General features: G+C 42.1%; 1 protein-coding gene across 1 annotated transcript in view; it reads left to right on the top strand.

Moving 5' to 3' along the window:
• The first annotated feature begins 142 nt into the window (after positions 1-142).
• Positions 143-20,974, top strand: part of STX6 (syntaxin 6) — a 45,475-nt gene continuing 24,643 nt past the window's right edge. The window contains exons 1-3 of the mRNA XM_032623814.1: positions 143-393; positions 17,265-17,434; positions 18,579-18,673. Of these exons, the coding sequence (XP_032479705.1) occupies positions 359-393; positions 17,265-17,434; positions 18,579-18,673 (300 nt within the window). The 5' untranslated portion in view covers positions 143-358. The remainder of the gene's footprint in view (positions 394-17,264; positions 17,435-18,578; positions 18,674-20,974) is intronic.

The following is a 20,974-nucleotide window of genomic DNA, read 5'->3' as shown; positions in this document are numbered from 1 at the left end:
ACAAGGGGCGGGGCCGGGTCTGGTCACGTGAGCATGGGTGCGGAAGTGGTGCGGCGGACGGCGTTCGTGACTGGCGGAGGCTGAGCAACCCGGGGGCGGAGCCAGGCGGCCGGACGCGCTGGGAGGAGCCGGGGGAGGGGGCGGCCGCGGGGCCGGGCAACAGAGTCAGGGATTCGGTCTGCGGTGCCGACCAAGTGTCGGACCCGTGGCGGGCCAGTGCACCCCGGCTTGCGCGCTCAGAGGCTCCGGGTCCCCCAGGCCGAGGCGCCGGCGGCCGCGCGAAGCGGGTGGGGTGGGCAGCGTTCGCTGTGCGCGCTGTGCGCGGAGCAAGCGTGAGGCGGCCGGGGGCCGGGACGCCATGTCCATGGAGGACCCCTTCTTTGTGGTGAAAGGGTGAGTGTCGCCGAGGGCTCCACTGGAGGAGGAGGTGGCCGTGCTGCCTGCCGGCACCTCCCCGCTCTCCTCGCTGTAGGGGGATGGGAGACAGGTAGAGGCTGGCGAGGGGACAGTGGGGACGACTTAGCCTTGAGGGCCATGACCAAGCGTCCAGAGACATGCCCTCACCGTCCTACCTGGACTTTGAAACCCGTGACCCCAATTAAGCCCCTGGGGAGGGGGTCCCCTTTGGCCTGTAAGCTGCCCTACAACTTATTTGGAGGGGTGGAGGGGTTCAGCAGCTCTTCAGGTGGGAAGGGAGACAGGCGTCCCAGACCAAACTACAGCTGTAGTGGAGAACGGGGCCCTGCTTCGAAGGGGGAAAAACAGCATCTGGGCAGGAAAAGGGAAATGGCCCTCCTGAGCTTTGTAGTTGGCGTGCACGGGGGTGAGCTCCCATTGTCCATTGAGTTCGGAGCGCTGGCCCGCGGACTGGTGAGACCACAACATACCCAGAGGCGTCTGAGCACGTTTGCAGGCTGGGAGGCGGGGGCGCGAGGCTCCGGAAGACAACTCAATTCAGTGGGGGAGTTTTTACCGAGTAATGGGAGGGGAGGAAAGGAGCCGTTCAAACTCAGTGATGATGTTGGAAGGAAAACAAAATGAAATCAGCCAAACCAAACTTTCCTTAGCTTACTGTTAGCACCGGGATTTTCCCACAGTGCTAAAGGAAATGAGTGCTTTCTTTTTAACTCCCTGATTTCATCCAGGCTATTTGACAGGTTTCCCCCGTTTCTTCTGCCTTTCAGACTAGAACAGCCTTAACTTATTTTTCTCTATGAGCTGTTGTGACTCCATCTTTGATTGCTCAGTCGTTTGGAGATAGAAACTTTATTTGCACTGTTACGTAGGCTTTATAGCCATTAAACAAATTCAGGAAAGATCGATTCTGTTGTTGTTATAACTTGTCAGCTTTTGTTTTAAATGTCAAACAAACGTTAAAATTCTGAGAACTGCAAAGTTCCGGAAAGATCAGTGCTGATAACCATGTAAGTGTCCCTTTGCTTTAAACTAATTGCTGCTAGCTTCCTATTTTTGTAGGGGTAAAAGCTGACCAGTTGCTTGAGTGTGATATGTGTGTGTGTGTTTTAAGGGTTCCTCTCAGAAAATTTAAGTGGTACTGTAGGTGAAATACTTTATTATCAATGATAGAGTAAGATATATATTTTTTAACATTTCCGTAAAAAGATTTTCCTTCACTTGACTTTAATTTAGATAGGAAAGTGCTGAGTTTAGATTATTAGTAATATGTGGCTCTCTATCTGGAAAATGTGTTGCTTATTAGAAGGATTGATTTTTAGTGTTTGTTTTTTTTTTTTTTTTGCGGTACGCGGGCCTCTTACTGTTGTGGCCTCTCCCGTTGCGGAGCACAGGCTCCGGACGCGCAGGCCCAGCGGCCATGGCTCACGGGACCAGCCGCTCCGCGGCATGTGGGATTTTCCCGGACCGGGGCACGAACCCGTGTCCCCTGCATCGGCAGGCGGACTCTCAACCACTGCGCCACCCGGGAAGCCCTAGGGGTTGATTTTTAAGTGTGAAAGCTGTGTGTTTTTTCCCTTGAATGAATGTTCTTAATGCTTAGGTTGCAAAGGTTATCTCTGGCAGTGGAGGCCATAGATAATCAGAATTTTGGTTTGATTTTTAATGGAATTTGTGAAAATGCTAAATTGCTCTGCCATCTTGACTTTTTTTTTCCTGCTAGTATCCAATACAGTTGCCAAGGCTTGCTCACTGAATTAGATATCACTGCTTTATTGGAACATTGGCCTGGAGTGTTGGTTGACTTTTGCATGGTTTTAGCTCATGTCGTTAAGATGTCAAAACCTTCTGCTGAGGAAAAGTAAAATTAGCTATACGAGTATCTCCAGATTATGCGACGGAATATATGGGGAGCCATTCATGTAGTTCTGTTTATTAAAAGTTTTGAAGAAACAAAATTGAGCTATTTGTAATGAGGTGGATAGACCTAGAGTCTGTCATACAGAGTGAAGTAAGTCAGAAAGAGAAAGACAAATACCATATGCTAACACATATATATGGAATTTAAGAAAAAAAATGTCATGAAGAGCCTAGGGGTAAGATGGGAATAAAGACACAGACCTACTAGAGAATGGACTTGAGGATATGGGAGTAGGAAGGGTAAGCTGTGACAAAGCGAGAGAGAGGTTATGGACATATATATGCTACCAAACGTAAGGTAGATAGCTAGTGGGAAGCAGCCGCATAGCACAGGAAGATAGCTCGGTGCTCGCCTGGAGGGGTGGGATAGGGAGGGTGGGAGGGAGGGAGACCCAAGAGGTGAAGGATATGGGAACATATGTATATGTTATAACTGATTCACTTTGTTATGAAGCAGAAACTAACACACCATTGTAAAGCAATTATACTCCAATAAAGAAGTAAAAAAAGTTTTGAAAGTGCACTGCACAGTGTGGAAAAATAAAGATGCCTAAATTGTGGCACTTAGCCTAGGAGCTGATAGTCTAATCTGAGAAACAGCTCACCCCAGAATTAAGTAGAAATGACAGGTGGAAATGATTTAAGTGCCGAAGTGAATCCTACAGATAATTAACTCCCCCATAGTTCAGAGGAAGGCATTCAGTAGGAACAGTTATGGACTGGAACAGCTTTGGAGGTAGTAGTAGGTCTTGAATTAAGTTTCGAAGATGGGGGAGCATTTAGATAATTCAGGCCTGTGTCTCTTCTGGACTCATCAAGAAGAGTCTCTTATTGGTCTTCCTGCTTCCAGTCTCTTTCCTCTTGCATCTGCCTTGGTTCTGTTGGATGAGTGCTCTCCAGAATGCAGGGTGGAGCACACATTCCATTTACATTTCCTAGTTAGACACAGTAAAAAGTAAAAAACAGGTGAAGTTAATTTTAATGTCATCGTTAACCTAGTATAGTGAAAATATTTCAACCTGTGATTAATCTAAAGATTATTAAAGAAGATTTTACCCTTTTTGTACTGTCTTCAAAATCTGGTGTGTATTTTTCACTTACAGCACATCTCAATTTGGATGCTAAATTTTCATCAGGAACACTTTTTTTTTTTTTTTTCCTGCGGTACGTGGGCTTCTCACTGTTGTGGCCTCTCCCGTTGTGGAGCACAGGCTCCGGATGCGCAGGCTCAGTGGCCATGGCTTATGGGCCCAGCTGCTCCGCGGCATGTGGGATCTTCCCGGACCGGGGCACGAACCCGTGTCCCCTGCATCGGCAGGCGGACTCTCAACCACTGCTCCACCAGGGAAGCCCCATCAGGAACACTTGATCTGTATTTAGAGTTCATTAAACTTACAGTTGAAAAAGTATTCGATAGATTCACATACCCAAATTGTTCCAAATATACTTTAAAAATTTTGGGTAGCTGAATTGCGTATCAGTTTTTAAATTTAAATTAATTAAAATTTAGTTCCACAGTCACACTAGCACGGTTCAGCAGTCACATGTGGCATCCATATTGGGCAGCACAGGTGTAGCTTTTCTAGAACCCAAGCAGGAGTTCCCTGCTTAACATCACTGAGTGGCTGCCTGTTGCCTACAGAATAAAATATCAGCACTTCCTGACCTCCTTGACATAGCCTTCCTCTACCCTCTGCTCACTCTGCCTGCCCTTAGCACAGAGCTCCGGCTTCACCAGACTCAGTACAGTGACGGTGACCGCAGGACTGGTTGCTCTTACTCTACATGCATCCACTCTGCCTGATGCACCCACTCAGCTTTCAGGATTCAGTGTCAGCATCTCCACTGCCTCTAGGAAGTGCTTCCCCTGGCACCTGTAACACATTATTGCACCTTTTCCTCTGGCTGTCTTTCATTATTTGACTGTGAGCTCTGAAGGTTGGAACTGTTTGTTTTTCCTGTATTTCCAGCCCAGCACCTTGAATATATAGCATAAATGTTGAATAAATTCTCTTTGGTGGTTGTGGTTAAGGAGTGGTGGTTCATGGGTGGGAACACTACCAGCAAAGGCAGGCATTGTGTGTTTAGATATCATCAAGGAGAGCATCCCAGGTGCAGTAGGAAGTTTATTTGGAGAAGTAATAATAATAATAGCTAACATTTAAAGGATGCAATTCCTATGTCAGGCGTCACGTGCTAAGTAAGCACTTTATAAGAATTTTCACTTTATAAGAACAGTTTTGTGGTGTGGGTATTAGCCCCATTTTACACATGAGGAGCTGAGGGAGCACAGAGGGGTTGAGTTACTTCCCCAGGCTCACACAGCTAATAGGTAGTGGACCCAGGATTCAAAATTTAGCTGCCCAGTTCTACTCATACTGTTAACACTTCTACAGGTACATCCACAGGTACAGGTAGAATAGGGTCAAGAAGAGTCTCTAAGAGGCCATTGGAGATTTTTAAAGCAAGGAAATGACATGAAATTAGGGTTTCGGGAATATTGATTTGGTAATAGTGTTGGATGTATCAGTGTGTAGAAAGATTAAAAAGGAGACCAGGGCTTTCCTGGTGGCGCAGTGGTTAAGAATCCACCTGCCAATGTAGGGGACACAGGTTCGAGCCTTGGTCCGGGAAGATCCCACATGCCTTGGAGCAGCTAAGCCCGTGTGCCACAACTGCTGAGCCTGCGTTCTGGAGCGTGTGAGCCACAACTACTGAAGCCCGTGGGCTTAGATCCTGGGCTCCGCAGCAAGAGAAGCCACTGCAATGAGAAGCCCGCTCACTGCAATGAAGACCCAACGCGGCCAAAAATAAATAAATAAAAATTAAAAAATAAAAAGGAGACCAGTTCGAAAGCTGTTTTTGTTTTTTTTTTTTTGTGGTATGTGGGCCTCCCACTGTTGTGGCCTCTCCCGTCGCGGAGCACAGGCTCCGGACACGCAGGCTCAGCGGCCATGGCTCACGGGCCCAGCCGCTCCGCGGCATGTGGGATCCTCCCGGACCGGGGCACGAACCCGTGTCCCCTGAATCGGCAGGCGGACTCTCAACCACTGCGCCACCAGGGAAGCCCCCGAAAGCTGTTTTAATTTAAATATGCAGTGATTAGTGCCTGAGTGTTTGAAGCTCGTCTTGTGAGGTTTTGACACTCTCGATGTCTTCTTGCTCAGAGCAGAATCCCAGAACACGGGAGAAAACTACCACAGTTGGGCAGATGTGGCCATACCTGGCACAGACATTCACAGTGGTATTTTCACTACCAGAACCCCTAGCTCTACTGAATCAACTCAGGCCTGCCCCTAAGTTGTAGTTTGTCTAGTTGACCCTCTCCTGTGTGTTCTCACTGGGTGAGCTTGATTATTCCCATTGTGTCAAGTGGTCCCCGTGTATCTGTGCACATCCTGCACCCCAGTCACTCTGACCCAACTCTCTCCTGTGTGTTTTTCTGTGTTTCCTACTAATTATTCGACATTCCCCCATGCTATGGGGTGGATATCTTCTCCTTTTTTTCTTTTCCTTCCCCCTCCTTAAAAATGCCTGCCTCTTCTTAGCCCTTTTTACTCCTGACTCCTCACAGCCCTTCAGTCCCATGTCCACTTGGTCACTGGGGCCTATCAGTGCATCCCCTGGATCTCTCTGGAATCCTCTCTTCCTCTCTGGTTTTGGTTCCTCCACCCTAGTTCATGTCCTTGTTCTCCCCCACCTGAACTCTTCTAAGCAGCTTCTTCAGCAAGCTTCATTTGCACTGCTGCCAGACGTGACCTCGGAGACACGTTCAGGTCACAGCTCTATTCGGAATCCTTCATTCTGAAATACTTACCGAGTGTCTGTTTTCTGTGTGCCAGGGGCTAAGGGGACAGCAGTGAACAAATGACATCCCTGTCCTTATGAAGCTTATATTCTAGAGACAGACAGTAAACAAATGAACGAATATACGGTATGTCAGGTGGTGATAAATTCTGTAAGAAGAACAAAGCTGGGCGTAAAGGGAAAGGAAATGCATCTTCTGGGTGTAATTTTTCTTTTTATTTGACTTCCGGAGGCAGTGAGGTTTGGTGAAAGAACTGAGCTTTGTTAATCAAGCTGACCCAAGGTTGGGATCTCACTTCTGTCAATTACTTGGTGTAAGTTTTGGCACATTAGTTATCCTCTCTGAACCTGTTTCTTTATGTACAAAATTGGCTTAACAATGCCTGCTTTGTCGGTTATGAGGATTAAATGAGTTAATGCATGTAAGTTGCCTCAGCACAGTTTGGAGTATGTATCAAGTGCTCAGTAAACATTCTCTTTTAACTGTCTATATATGTCTCCATCCAAACAGGCTGCCCTTTCTGAGAGGAAGGACCATGTCTTACTGGTTTTTTTTTTGGAGTAACATTTAAAGTGATATATGCTCATTTTAGAAAACTTAGGAAGTAAAAATATAAAAAAGGATTAAAAATTCATTGAAATACCACCATCCAGAAATTAGTTACAATTTTGGTGTTTTTTAAATCTGTTTCTATTAACAGTTTTATGTAATACTATCCATCAGTTTTTGATCTCTGTTTTTTTTTGATATAAATATATCAGTCACTGTCCTGAGAACATGACAGGGATTGTCTTTTTAATCCTTATCAAATAGGTACTAGTACTATTATTATCATCTTACAAATGAAGAAAATGAAACTTAGAGAGTAAAAAAAAAAAACAAACTTACAATTCATAAGCCTGTAATTGGAAAGGCCAGGATTTATATAAATGGGTATTATTGTTGTTATTAATCATTAAGAAATTGTGATCATACTGTCTTATAATCTTTTCATCTGTATTTTTTTATATCCTTAAAATGCTTTTGGTTGGGAGATTTTTTAATCACTGTATTGTATTTTGTTATATAAATGTGATATAACTTATCACCCAGGACAAGGTTTATGATGTACCTAAATTTTTCACTGTTACAGTTAATATAGTGGCAAGTCTGCTTGTCACAGGTCTTCATTGCTGCTCCTGATTATTTCCATAGCCTGTAGTCCTGTAGCAGATTTGCTAATTCAGAGGGAGTGCACATTTTTCAAAGCTTCTGATGCATGTTGCCAAATTGCCCTCTAGGATATACCCCTAACTCCACTCGACTCACTACCCCACCCCCTAAAGTTTGATGGGCCCATTTCCCTTGACCCCTTGCCTGTACTGAGTCTCCTTTTAAGAAATCTTAATTAATTTGCTAGGTGAAACATACCATATTTGAATCATGTTGTTTTCATCATTATGTTCAGTAAGGTGTTACATAGTATTTGTTTGATGAGTGAGCCCATTTTGAGTTTTGGGTTCTGTAGTTTTTTTCCCTCTCTTGTTTGCAACTTCTAATCAGAATAAGCCACTAAGAAATTGAGCAGTGGAATATGAGAGTATTTTGGTACCAAGTGAGCCTCTCCTATAGGTAAAAGGCATGAATGTTGTGGTTCTTTAATATTTTGCTGATTTGGAGGCGTTGTGTGCCCGAACAAGGACAGTTTTATTTCCAGATTCTTAGCTGTGGATTTGTGTTGAAATAAAGGCGTAAGTAAGCAGGTGAGCAAGATAGTGTATGTTACATTGTATTATTCTCTAACCGTCTCTGGTCTGTGTGTACTTTTAAACACTAGATTATGAGCTCCTTGAAGGCAAGCATTGAGCATTTTAGTCACACTGTTGAAAAAACTGTTTATTGGTATAGTCACTGTGAAAAAATTATCCTTATTTAGCGAGTAATTTTATCCAGTAAAATTGAATGTAAGTCAGGTCTCATTTTCTACTTTTTAAAAATCAACCAGATGTTTCTTTCTTTTTTTTTTTGGCTGTGCTGTGTGGCTCGTGGGATCTTAGTTCCCTGACCAGGAATCGAACCCGGGTCCTCAGCAGTGAGAGCACAGAGTCCTGACCACTGTACCATCAGGGAATTCCCCAATCAGATGTTTCACTATAAAAACCACTTTGCAGACATTTGTTATATTGAATTAGGCATTTATTGAATGCCTAATAACTCTATTTGGCTCCTGAAATTATAGTCTGGTTTGGAGAACACTGTGCAGATATGTGAAACAGTGTAGGTGAAAGACAATATGCTTTGCGTGTAAGAGTTTGGAATAGAGCTGAGATACTGTGGAGACTGAAAAAACTTGGAAAGACCCCCAGGGGGAATGTTGGTCAGTGACACTTTAGTGAAGCAAGTAGGGCCTCAATCTGGGCCTTGAAGGAAATGTCTGCTTTTCATTTGCAGAGGTGTAAGGACTCTTCCAGCTGGGGAAGCAGTGAGTGAAAGTAGAGCCAGGAATGAGGAAAGGGAGGATGGGAAGAAGACCTGCCAAGTGAAACAGATTTTGTTTCAGTGAGAAATCAGGTTGGAGATTAAAGTCGGCCAGTTTTGGGGTGGAGGAGGCGTGGAATACCCAGCTGAGGAGTTTAAAGTTAATGTTTCCTATTGTAAATTCTTAATCAGGAGGTGGTTTTAACTAGCAGTTACTATGCACTTGCCTATGGTCAAACAACTTCTGAGGGCTCAAACCCAGGTCTTCTGATTCCACAAAGAAAATAGATTTGTCTGGAGCCTTTGCAAAGATGGGATTGAATAGGTACTGGAAGGCCCCTCATGCTCTGGGCCAGCAGAACTAGAGGCCAGAAGACAAGAAGTCTGAGCCCCCGTTCTCTTATTTGTTTAATGAGTGCAGACTAGTTATCATGAAAGTTCCTTCTAGATCTAAAATCCAGTGATGCAACTTAAGTAGAGGTTGTGCAAAGTGAGGAGTAAGAGGAAGAGTCAAAGATGATGCTTGTCTAGACAAGTTTCAAATCTTGGAAAATAGTGTCCCTGTTGACTAAAATGAGGAAGTTAGAGAAGGAAGCTTTTTTTTTCTGTTTCATTTTGTTGTATGAGTATTTACTGTTTTGTAGGGAGGATATGATTGGTTTGGTTTTAGGCAAATGGAATGATCCTGTAGGCAGCTAAAAATATAGGAATTAGTCCTGAGTGAGAGGTTAGGGTTGGAAATGCAGTGGGGAGTCATCAGCTTCAAGGAATCTTTTGAACCTGCTAGTGTTGGTGAGCACCTAGAAGCTATAAAAATAGTGCTGAGAAATACTGGGACCAACTGGAGGAAGAGGAAAGAGAAAATTAGTAGAAACTAGAAGAGCACAATGTCACAAAAACAAGGAAGTGAGCGTTTCAAGAAAATAGGCTGTGGTGTCCAGTACACTGGAAATGAGGACGAGTTCAAGTCACCCATGACTTTGACCTGCAGTGTCATTGGTGGCAGTAGTGGTGTCCCAGGGGCATTGTGGAAGCAGCAGCAAGTTGAGGTCAAAGTTGTATATAACTATAGGAAACTAAGTGAAGACGCTTTTTTTTCCCTCCAGCAGAATTATTGCGAAAGATATTATCACAGTGAAGTTGAATTTGGAAATGGCAGTAAGGTCAAGTGCAGGGTATGTGTGTTTTTCCCCTTAAATACAAACGATGTGAGTGTGGAAGTCAAGTAGTAAAAAGAGCTTCTCACCTAGCCCAAGGGGTTGGTGGTAGAACAGGTTGGTGGGATATGGGGTAGAAGGGTGATAGGGTTGCAGAGGTTTGCCCAGCCTAGGTTTTTCAGGTTTCATTAGTAGAGTGGAAACCATCTGCCTTCACTAGCCTCTCAGGGTGTTGATGAAACAGGGACCCTACTGTAAACAGACATGCAGGATGGGTGCTGCCCCAGGTATAGGTGTTGTGGCTTATTGTGTTTTTCCAAAGGTGGCCGCCCCAATATATATCCTGTCCTATTTGCTTTTCTTAACTTGTGAAGCTGGCATTCTTCTATCAAGCTGGAGTCCTCATTCCTTTTCTTTGAACCCAGGCAGACCTTTGTAACTGCCTCGACTGACAGAATGAGGCAGAAATGACACTGCTTGACTCCTGAAGCTTTCGTCACAAAAGACAACCAACCAATTCAGCTTTCACCTGCATCTTTCTGACTTGGGACACAAGTCCAGCTCTACTGAAGCCACTCTGCTGGAGCACGCTTGTGGAGAGACTGTGCAGACACAGAGATACTACCGAGGAGCACCTGCTTCTGCAGCCCCAGCCTGGCAGTCTTTCAGCTGAGGCCCCAGACATTGTGGAGTGGGGACAAGCTATCTCTTCTGCGTTTGGCATGAATTCCTGACCCACAGACTCCCCATAAGAAATGGTTGTTTGATGCCGTTAAGTTTTGGGGTAACTGTTATACAACCACAGTAACTGGAACGGATGCCAGTTCAGAGCCCATTAGCATGGTCAAAGAAGAAAGGAGAAATCAAAAGGCTGATGGAGGCTGCAGCTATGGTTATCCTGCAATTCGTTGGCCCAATTGAATGACAGATTCCGGGAAACAAAAGCTCCCTAATGGCTAAAACACTTCTTCCTCCCATCTTAACAGCAAATTTAGTGAGATCCAGATAAGAAATTATTTTATGGGCACCTGGATGTATTGCCTGAAGCCCTAAGGGTTGGTTGGGATGGTGAGCCTTTTACCATGGTGAAACAGACTGGAATGTTATATGGCAGGGGCTCAACTAGCAGTGACCAGGGGTTATTGCTGGGGCTGGCTTCAAAAAACAAACTGGAGGGGCTTCCCTGGTGCAGTGGTTGAGAGTCTGCCTGCCAATGCAGGGGACACAGGTTCATGCCCCGGTCTGGGAGGATCCCACATGCCGCGGAGCGGCTGGGCCCGTGAGCCATGGCCGCTGAGCCTGCGCGTCCGGAGCCTGTGCTCCGCAACAGGAGAGGCCACAACAGTGAGAGGCCTGCGTACCGCAAAAAAAAAACAAACAAACTGGGGGACTTCCGTGGTGGTCCAGTGGTTAAGATTCCGTGTTTCCAATGCAAGGGATGCAGGTTCGATTCCTGGTCAGGGAACTAAGATCCCACATGCCACATGGCGTGGCAAAAAACAAAACTGGATTGGTTAGTCCTGCCAGTGTCAACTCTTTTATTTATAAGGAATGGAAGAATCTGGCTTTGAAAGCTTAGATGAAAGCTTTATTTTTGCCTGGAAGATACATTCTTCAAAGATGTGGACTGTGTTTTCATTTTTGACAGTTGCTTACTGGGAAAGAAGCTCTGTGTTACAGGTGGTCCCATGGGCACTGGCATGGCTTGCAGTGAAGGACCTTCATTCTGGTGGTCATAAGGAGTTCATATCCATGAGGATATGATGGGTCCCATCATTTTGATGGGCCGTTTGGTGGACAGTAAGGGAAAGAGGCTCATCTGTAGTATTTCCAATGCTGTGACTCTTGTTACTCATGAAACGTGTAAGACAAAACTGACTTTGGAAGTATCTGCAACAGATATAGGAGCAGAACATCTGCTTGACTGTTGTAGGAGATAGCCATCTCTCTCCTTCAATGGATTGAAAGATTTCTCTGGGTCAGGAGCTAAACCTGTAATTCCTAGGAAAGTAATTAGCAAGTTTTTGGTGAAATGGTGTCAGACATGATACCAAAGCTGTCTGTGAGCAGATTATTATTTACTAAGAAGATTGCTAAACTGAAGAGCTCCAAAAATTCAGGGTATACATGACCCCTCATAGAAAGTTGTGAGTGTCAGACTTTAATTATTCCCATTATGCACTTGGAAGAAAAACCTGAAAAGAGCTGCACCTAACTCTACAGGAAGCAGAGGCAATATCTTGTGATTTTGACCTTTCTGGAGAGCACAGATGAAAGTGGATCATTGTTGACTAAGGAGTCGGCAGCTGCAGTGCTGCCCACAGCGTGCAGCATGCTCACGTGGGCTCACTGTGTGGTGAGCACTAACTGTGGAGTAGCTGATGCTGGGCATGCCTGTGTGGGAAGTGCCTAAGTAGCCAATTCATGCAGAAACAACTCCCTTACCTTTCCTGAGAAAGTAGGTGAAGAAAATTCCGCCAGCTCTCTTCTGTTGAAACCCTCACAAATATCAAACAGCTGTCGTGGTTATGTACTCCTCTGTCCTATTCATCCATTTACTTGGAATGACAGGTGATTCTAAATATTTAGTCCCAGATATTTACGAATAGTTCTGAATTGAGCAGGTTGTCTCACTAGGTAGGGTCTTGTACATTATTACATTGTGTCTTGTATCTCTTGAAACTATTCAGAAATTCTAAGTTCTTTGGTATATTCCGGTTACTATTAATATTTGGCTTAAAAATAGGTTTTGTCTGTGACACACGTTTTCTCTTCATTCATGCCTTCTTTTTCAGGGTAATGCTATGCTGAGTTGATATTGGAAGAAGAAAAATTGGGAGATGTTTTAAACTTTGAGGGACCCCGTTAGTTGCTTTTAAGATAGGATTCCTTGACACACTGCGTGTTCTGGCTTTTCAAGATCTGAACCATTGCTGACAAGTTCCCACCTTTGTGATCCCTTAAAATGTGTCTTAGAAATGTAAACTAAGACTACTTTGATTTTCTCATGTCTGTGCTATTACATGGAAACTAAAAATGAAACCTCTTTTAAAAATAAGAGATTGAGAGTGGAATAAGCCAGGTCACTGGCCAGGCCTGTTGGGTTTTGAATGTCGTCCTGGGAATGCTTTGCAGCATTTTTCTAATTCCTGCCGTTTCTTTCATTTCTTCTTGAGGACATGCACAAGTTCTTGCATGCTTAAGGACTCCTTGATTTCGCTCTGTGCTGCAAAAATTGAGTCTACCCACCTGCCCCTCCTCCCCCTCAAGTCTGCAAGTGTGGCCCTTGGATCCCAAGGGGGTCTCAAGATCCTTTCATAGAAGAGCCCCTCAGCTTCAACTGCTTTTCATGATACTACTCATGTTATTTGCTTTTTTTCATCATGTTGACTATAACACTGATGGTGCAAACTGCTGGTGCCTTAGCCTAAATCAAGGCAGTGGCACCAAACTGTACTAGTAGTCATTGTATTCCTCCCTCACAGTGAAAAAGAAAAATGAGAATCATATTCCTTCAAGAAGGTTCTTCATGAAACAGTAAAAAAAAAAAAATTATCAAATCTTGAGTCCCAGGAACACCTTTCCTCATTTTTTTAAAAGTTATAATTTACCTACAGTAAAATTGACCCTTTTTAGTGTATACTTCTGTGAAATTTGACAAGTGTGTATAGTCAGTAACGACCACCTCCACAAATAAGTTGCAGGACAGATCCCTCGCCCCTAAAAGTTTCTGTGTCCCCCTTCCTCCATGCCCAGCATTTGGCAACTACTGATCTATTTTCTGTCCCTGTAGTTTTGCCTTCTCCAGAATGTTACAGAAATGAAATCATACGGTGTGTGGCCTTCTAACTTCTCACATTTTGCATAATGCATTTGAGATTTGTCCATATTGTTGCGTGTATTTGTGGTTTGTTTCTTTTTATTGCTGAGTAGTATTCCATTGTTCAGATGTACCACAGTTTTCCATTCCTTAGTTGAAGGACATTCGGGTTTTCAATTTTTGGCTGTTACTACTAAAGCTACTATAAGAATTTGCAGGTTGTTGTATGAACTTGTGTGTTTTTGTATCACCTTGAAGTGGGGTTGTTGGGTCATAATGGTAAGTGTATGTTTTGTATGTTTTTTTTGTTTTTTATAAATTTATTTTATTTTTGGCTGCGTTGGGTCTTCATTGCTGCGCGTGGGCCTTCTCCAGTAGCTGCAAGCAGGGGCTACTCTTTGTTGCCGTGTGTGGGCTTCTTATCGCGGTGGCTTCTCTTGTTGTGGAGCACGGGCTCTAGGTGCGCGGGCTTCAGTAGTTGTGGCTCACGGGCTCTAGAGCGCAGGCTCAGTAGTTGTGGCGCATGGGCTTAGTTGCTCCATGGCACGTGGGATCTTCCCGGACCAGGGCTTGAACCTGTGTGCCCTGCACTGGCAGGAGGATTCTTAACCACTGCGCCACCAGGGAAGCCCCTGTATGTTTAATTTTAAGAAACAGCCGCACTGTTTTCCAAAGTAGCTGTACAGTTTTGCATTTCCACCAGTAATGAATGAGAGTTCCAGTTACTCCACCACCTGGTCAGCACTTGGCATTGTCGATTGGTTGGTTAGTTGTGTGAAGCCATTCTAAGTTTGTAGTGGTATCTCATTGTGGATTTACTTTGCATTTTTCTGATGACTAATGATATAAGGCATCTTTTCATGTGCTAGTTGTCATTTGTATGTCGTCTCTAGTGAATTGACTGTTCAGATCTTTTGTCCATTTTTAAATTGAGTTTTCTTAAGTTTTGAGAGTTGTTTTTTTAAAAAAATATATTGTAGATACAAGTCATTAATTAGACATGTAATGCACAAATGTTTTCTCCCAGCCTTAGTACACATTTTAATACTCTGTGGGACGAAATGAGAGAGTGCATGAAACACTTTGGCTGTATAGTGAGCTAAGATGGTGACTCCAGGGAAAGCATTTCTGTGATCCAGCTGTGAGCTGAAATAGCTCGTTTTTTCCTCCAGAGAATCTTATTTTTTCTTAAAAGAATGACTCGCAAACTGGTTATTGAGATTTGCATATGTTCACAGATCTCAAAATTATCTTGGGATTTTCTCAAAAATGAATGAGGTGAACCTGTCACTTCTCGGAAAACAACTGACAGTATTTTTGTGGATGATGAAATTAGAGCCTTTTTTTAAAAAATAGAATTTTGGAAAGCTCGTATCAACTGCTATCATCTTACAGATTCCCAGTAGTTAAGTTTTTCTGATGGAATTGGTGGTGATATTATTATATGATTTTGGATATTGTATAATGAAATGAGTCAGCATTTGGAAGATCTTTGATGCTCAGTAAACTAATACTTTACAAATGACCAGTACGTGATGCTGTAAAATCATATGTGGGTAAAACATCCCTTCACGGTACAAGATGGAGCAGTGGGTTGTAATGTATGAGAATATACAACGTCTTTGGTACAGTTTCAGCTTCCACACTGCAGCTAACCTTTAAGAAACTGCCACTTGTCGAGTTTTTGTATTGTGTCAAGAAAGAATATCCACAATTATCTGAAAAGACTGTTAAAATACTCCTCCGTCTTCCAACTACCTATCTGTATGAGGCTGGATTTCCATCATATACTTCAACCAAACGTATGTCAACAGACTGAATGTAGAAGCAGATGTGAGAATCCACCTGTCTACTGTTAAACCAGATATTAAAGAGATTTGCAAAAATGTGAATCAGTGCTACTCTTCTAACTAAATATTGTTGTTTTAGAAATTTTTGGTGAAAACATTAACATATCATAATTTCATCATTATGTTGGATTAATTGGTCAATACTTTTAAATATGTTTGAATTTCTAATACAGTAAGTGGCAATAGATAGAGTCCACATTAATCTGAATTCTTTGGAGTCTTCAGTAATTTTGAAAAGTGCAAAAGAGCCCTGAGACCAAAAAAGTTTATGGATCACTGCTTAAGAGTGTAATTCCGGCATCCTAGTTGTCTCCTGGTGTGGAGAACGTGGTATGCCCTAGCCCGAGGCTTCTAGTTCTCAAAAAGGAATTCAAATTTCCTTTACAGAACTGATAATTTTCATATTCTTTAGAATGAGATACCATTTTAGATACCTTTTTAACTCTTGTCTTCTGTTGTCATAGAGGATATTCAACACTTACAAATAAACCAAGTACTTCATATTATGGCAAAATGTATACCTCTTTCTTTACCAAATCAGCCAGAAACTTCAGTAAAGAGTAAAAATAGCAGATTGACATCTCACTTACTTAGTCCTTCCTCTTTTTGTCTCAAATAGAGTTTCTCTTTAGCGCTAAAAGCATAAGACTGATGTGAGAGGAAAAATGAGGGGACTTGCCTAACCCATGAACTGGTTATGAACATAACCTTGGTAGATTCATTGTTGGCCGCGTTGAGCTCAGTGATTTATTCAGCTGGGCCCAATGGCTGTATTCTGTATTTAACATTCAGCTTTTTAGCTCTCATCAGTATTCACAGTCCAAGATATTGTAAGGCACCTTTCTTCATTTTGTTAGTGCTGTCTCCTCTGGTACTTGAAATGTCAGAGGGAATAGGATGCGTGCAATTTCTGTTTTAAAGCGATAGATAATGAACACACTGATTGAACACCCAGAAGAACTGGTGAAGAAATCATAGAAGGATCAAAACAGATCTCTTCGTTTAGGAGCATGAAGATTATAATCTTTGTACACAAGAGACCATGATTATACAATGAGTCCTTTTTGGCTTTTATATGTGGTAGTGTTAGGTTATAATATTTAAATGGTGGATACTGGCCCAGTGGCAGGGGAGGAGTTTTTAAGACCTTGTGACTGTATCTAAAAGCAAAATAGACCATCGCTCTTAATGGCCTAGTCTCACTCCCTAAGCATGAAGCACTAATCTGCTCTACAGAGTTGCTTAATCCAGGAAAGTAGATACATTTAAAGCTAATAATGTTTAGGAATCTTCTAATGAGATGTTGGATTTTAAAATGTCTCAGGTTAAAATACTTGCCTTCTAAAAGACTAGCTGTGTAAGAGTAACCCTTCCTTCTATCCTTTTTTACCCCTCTTCCACACGAACCTCCCCAAGAAAGGGAAAGTTGTTTTAGAACCTTTTCTTCTGAATATAAATTACTTCACTCCAACTGGCAACATGTGTGAATGTTAACGGCTCTTTAGTTAATTTATATTATAGCTTCTTAGACTACTTTTAAGGACAGTCCGTTAGAAAAATTAAATTTTGTCCTTCACAAACCAACTTGGTAATTATAGCTGCTTAAGTAGTGGCTGTTTTATTTTGAAATCAGCTGAGAACATAATACTCAGCCTGTTATTTTAAAGTTTTGAACTTTGATATTTGTCCATGAAGAGCCTTCTGTAACGACTTAAAAACACTTTGGGGAATGGTGGTTGCTGAGGATGGTGTCTGATCGTAAAGGTTCACCCAAGTCTTATAAGTTGCTCGTGGAACATGCTGTCTCATATCTCTCCTTTCCCTTCACCTGAATACAGAGAGGTACAGAAAGCAGTCAACACTGCACAGGGATTGTTTCAGAGATGGACAGAGCTCCTCCAGGACCCATCCACAGCCACGAGGGAAGAAATCGACTGGACCACCAACGAGCTGAGAAACAACCTCCGGAGCATAGAGTGGGATCTAGAGGACCTGGACGAAACCATCAATATCCTTTTCTGCAGTGTCTGTGCCACGTGAGGCAAGCAGACAGATGGACAAGTTTCATCTAGATGTCTCAAGTACATAGATTAGATATTGCCTTTTATCGTTGATTGATGTTGCCCTTATTCGTACCATTGACACACTTAAAATCGTTGACCAGTAATCTAAGGTAGAGTAGTCAGATCCTGCAACGTGAAGGTGGCCTAGCGCAGTGATTTTGAGCTTGGACCCTGGAGTCAGACTGGATGTGGAGTCCATAATTTCTATTAATCACAGTGACCCCGGGGCACCTTCTAAATTATTAAAAGACAAAGGTGTTCTCTAAAACTAGTGGAACAAAATACGTGAGGGAGTGGGATCAAAAGCACAGTTACAGGGAGATATGTCTTCCCTCGAGGTAGGAGGGATGAGAAAAAGATTGGGGGAGATAGAGAAATTGTGAGATTAGAGGACAAAAGTTTTAATAGATATTCGTCATTCAGCAATAGTTATTGAGTGTGCTATGTGCTGGACATTTTGTTAGTTACTGAGATTGGATTGATAAGCAAAACTATACCAACCCTTGTAGAATTTACGGTGGGAGTATAGAGGGACTTGGGGGTGGGAGAAACAGACATTAGTCAAATATTGGCACAAGTGTATACTTGCAGATGATAAGAGATAAGTACAGAGAGCCATGTGAGTGACATGGATCAGCAGAACCAAGCTGGGGGTGAGGAGAGCAGGAAAGCTTCACAAAAGAAGCCTCGATCTCTAGGTTAAGAAGCAGAGTTAGCTTCTTGGCAGAAGTGGAATGAGTTGGAATGGCAAATGAAAACAGCTTGCTGTTTCCCAGGACAGAAGCTGTCCACTGAAAGGTGATCTGGAGTCAAAAAACGTGCTGGCAGGCATCTGGAAGAGCCCAGCTCAGCTGTGGTCAGACACCCATGGGTTTGCAGTGAACCCAGGCAGGTCATCTCTGCCTCGGGGCACAAGGATCCTCATCTAGCTGTGGGCAGAGAAAGTTTGAGAGTGATTAGTGCCAAGTTGACTATGTGTTCAGAAACGCTGGGCCAGATTTTATTGCTGTGAGGGATTCTGTGGTTTCACATGACGTTGGTTGTTAGGTTTTCGATGATGAAATTGTTTACCTTGACTTTTTGACCCACGCATAGTCGAAGCAAATCCTAGGAAATTCAACCTCGATGCAACCGAATTGAGTATAAGAAAAGCTTTCATCACAAGTACTCGGCAAGTCGTCAGGGTAAGGGATGTGATCTTACTGTGTAATTTGTGCAAGAAATAGCCAGACTTCTCTGAACTCTTCCCTTTAATTTAAACTAATAGGTCAACTCTGAAACTCCTTTTTAATATGAATTAAATGCCAGTTTTCTACATATTTCTCTGATTGAAAAGAAATCTGTTTTTAGTATCGGTAAGCCTTTTTTCTCAGAGCAAAAATGAGAGAGTAGGCTGCTGGCTTTGGGAAGGTTACTGTAATCTTCCTGTCCATACCTTTCATTCCTCCAAACCAGTTATCTTTTTTCCTCTATATTTCTTAGTATACTGTATTTCTAGACAAAAAGAAGAACTGCTATTGTAGAAACCATTTGCTTTCCTGATTGATTGGTAATCCCTTTGCATTGTGAAGGGTACTCTTACTGGGTTTGGATGGCGGCCTCTTCCACCATCTGAATTGCTTCTGGAACTCTTGCAACCCATTTACTGACATTTCAATATACAACGGCTTGACAGCCTTTCGGGAGTTATCCAGAGCAAGCAAGCATCTATCAGCATGTAAAAAATCAATCCAAGGGAACAAATCTTCAGTCTAAAATTATTTAGATAATAACCTATTATTTAAAAAACCTAAGAGAAAATAGCATTTAAGTGAAATCTTATATCATTAAGATATGTTTGTATTTTGAAACTATATGGCTAAGCCAGTTGATTAGCATAACTAGATGTAGGAGAACCACCTGTCTTTAACATATGTACTAGAAAGCAGCTTCCTTGAATAAAAAGACTTGGGATCATACCAGTGCTAACATATGGCTTTTTAAGAGTCATCTTAGGCGGGAACCTTGGTGTGTGCTTGCCAAAGACTCCATGTCATGTGATTTCCTTTTGAAATTATTTCAGATGGTAGGTTATCACTGTACTTTAAATATTCTTGTTCCTTTACTCATTAGTTGCCTTTCTGTATCCATGTACCTAAATTGTTTAGAAATAAACCCACATTGTAATGGGGGCAGTAACCTTTTTAGACCTAGGTGCCCCATCTATATGATGAACATTTGGATTAGACACTCCTAGTCTCTAGCCAGTTCAGAGGCTATCTGATAAGGAAGCCCTGTTGTTGGGTGATGTATTTTTTTGGTAAGGTAAATAATTTCCCAATTCCTTACTTTATAAATGTAGTGTGTGCTTTTTTAATTTTTTGTGATAGATTTTTCTGAAAATGACTTTTGTAGATGTTGGTATTTAAATGGTGCCTTGCAGTGAAGCATATATTCTTGACTTTAATCATTATATTTGTTTTTCTGCAAGGAAGTACTTGTAAATTTTGCAAATTGAAATTCAGAGGTCAACATAGTAAAAGTTAAGTGAGTTGGTATAATTGGAAGTATAATCCAAAGTTCATTTTATAATAATTGAAAAGCTTTTTAAAGTACGTTCTTTGAAAGAAGTATTCTAAATCAAGTCCATACTTCATATTGTTGCAGTCCTTTTATAGTTGAGATCTAAACTGTACTCAACTGTGTGACCCAACTGAATGTTTTAGAGTTTTTAATCATTCTTCTAATTTATTACTCCTTTTTGAAAGCTGCTACTATTTGCCGGTGATGGGTTAGTAGTACCTAACTGAGTTTTTGCTCATCTGATTTTAATAAATTCTAATTGAGGTTTTGTAGAAGAGAAGTGGTAATTGATGCTAACTTGATTTTTTTTTTAAAAAAAGCATTGTGTTGATTCAATATTATTGCATTCAGCTGAACAGTATTTGTATCCAGAACTCTCTGGGTTCCACTTGGAGGACACTGATATTGTGGGATCAGAGAGTTAGCAATTTGGGGAAATGAAACACAAGACCTAGCCCAGATTAGGAATTTGTACATCACAAGTTTATGTAAGCTCCTGTTACCATTATCAGTGGGTTTTCATTTAGTTGCTTAAAGGAATACCTTTTGATCCACAGTGTATGCCAATTGTGCTTTCTCCTCCTTAGGGCATTATACATCTGTTGTTGCTGTTCTACCTGAAGAACTAAATCTTTCTCTTGTGTTTGTTCTCAATTAACGTCCACTGTTTTTGCTTTTTAATAAGTTATTTTTGTTTATCTTCTCAATGTCCACTGTTTTTTAATAAGTCATTTTTGTTTAAAAAGTTTTGTATATGTTTTTCAAAACGTCTTTTAAGTTCGTGCAGTTTTTATTAAGTTTTGCTGGCAGCTTTTACTAAAGAAAGCAAAACATTCTTGTTTTGTTTATATAACCTTGGTATTTTTGAGGTCATCATTTTTACATTTGTGGAGTCACGTATACATCAGAGTTTTCGCTTGTGA

Source organism: Phocoena sinus, chromosome 1 (assembly GCF_008692025.1).
Source record: "Phocoena sinus isolate mPhoSin1 chromosome 1, mPhoSin1.pri, whole genome shotgun sequence".
Lineage (NCBI taxonomy): Eukaryota > Metazoa > Chordata > Mammalia > Artiodactyla > Phocoenidae > Phocoena > Phocoena sinus.
Note: the sequence above shows the minus strand (reverse complement) of the source record. Positions and strands in the feature narration are given on the sequence as shown.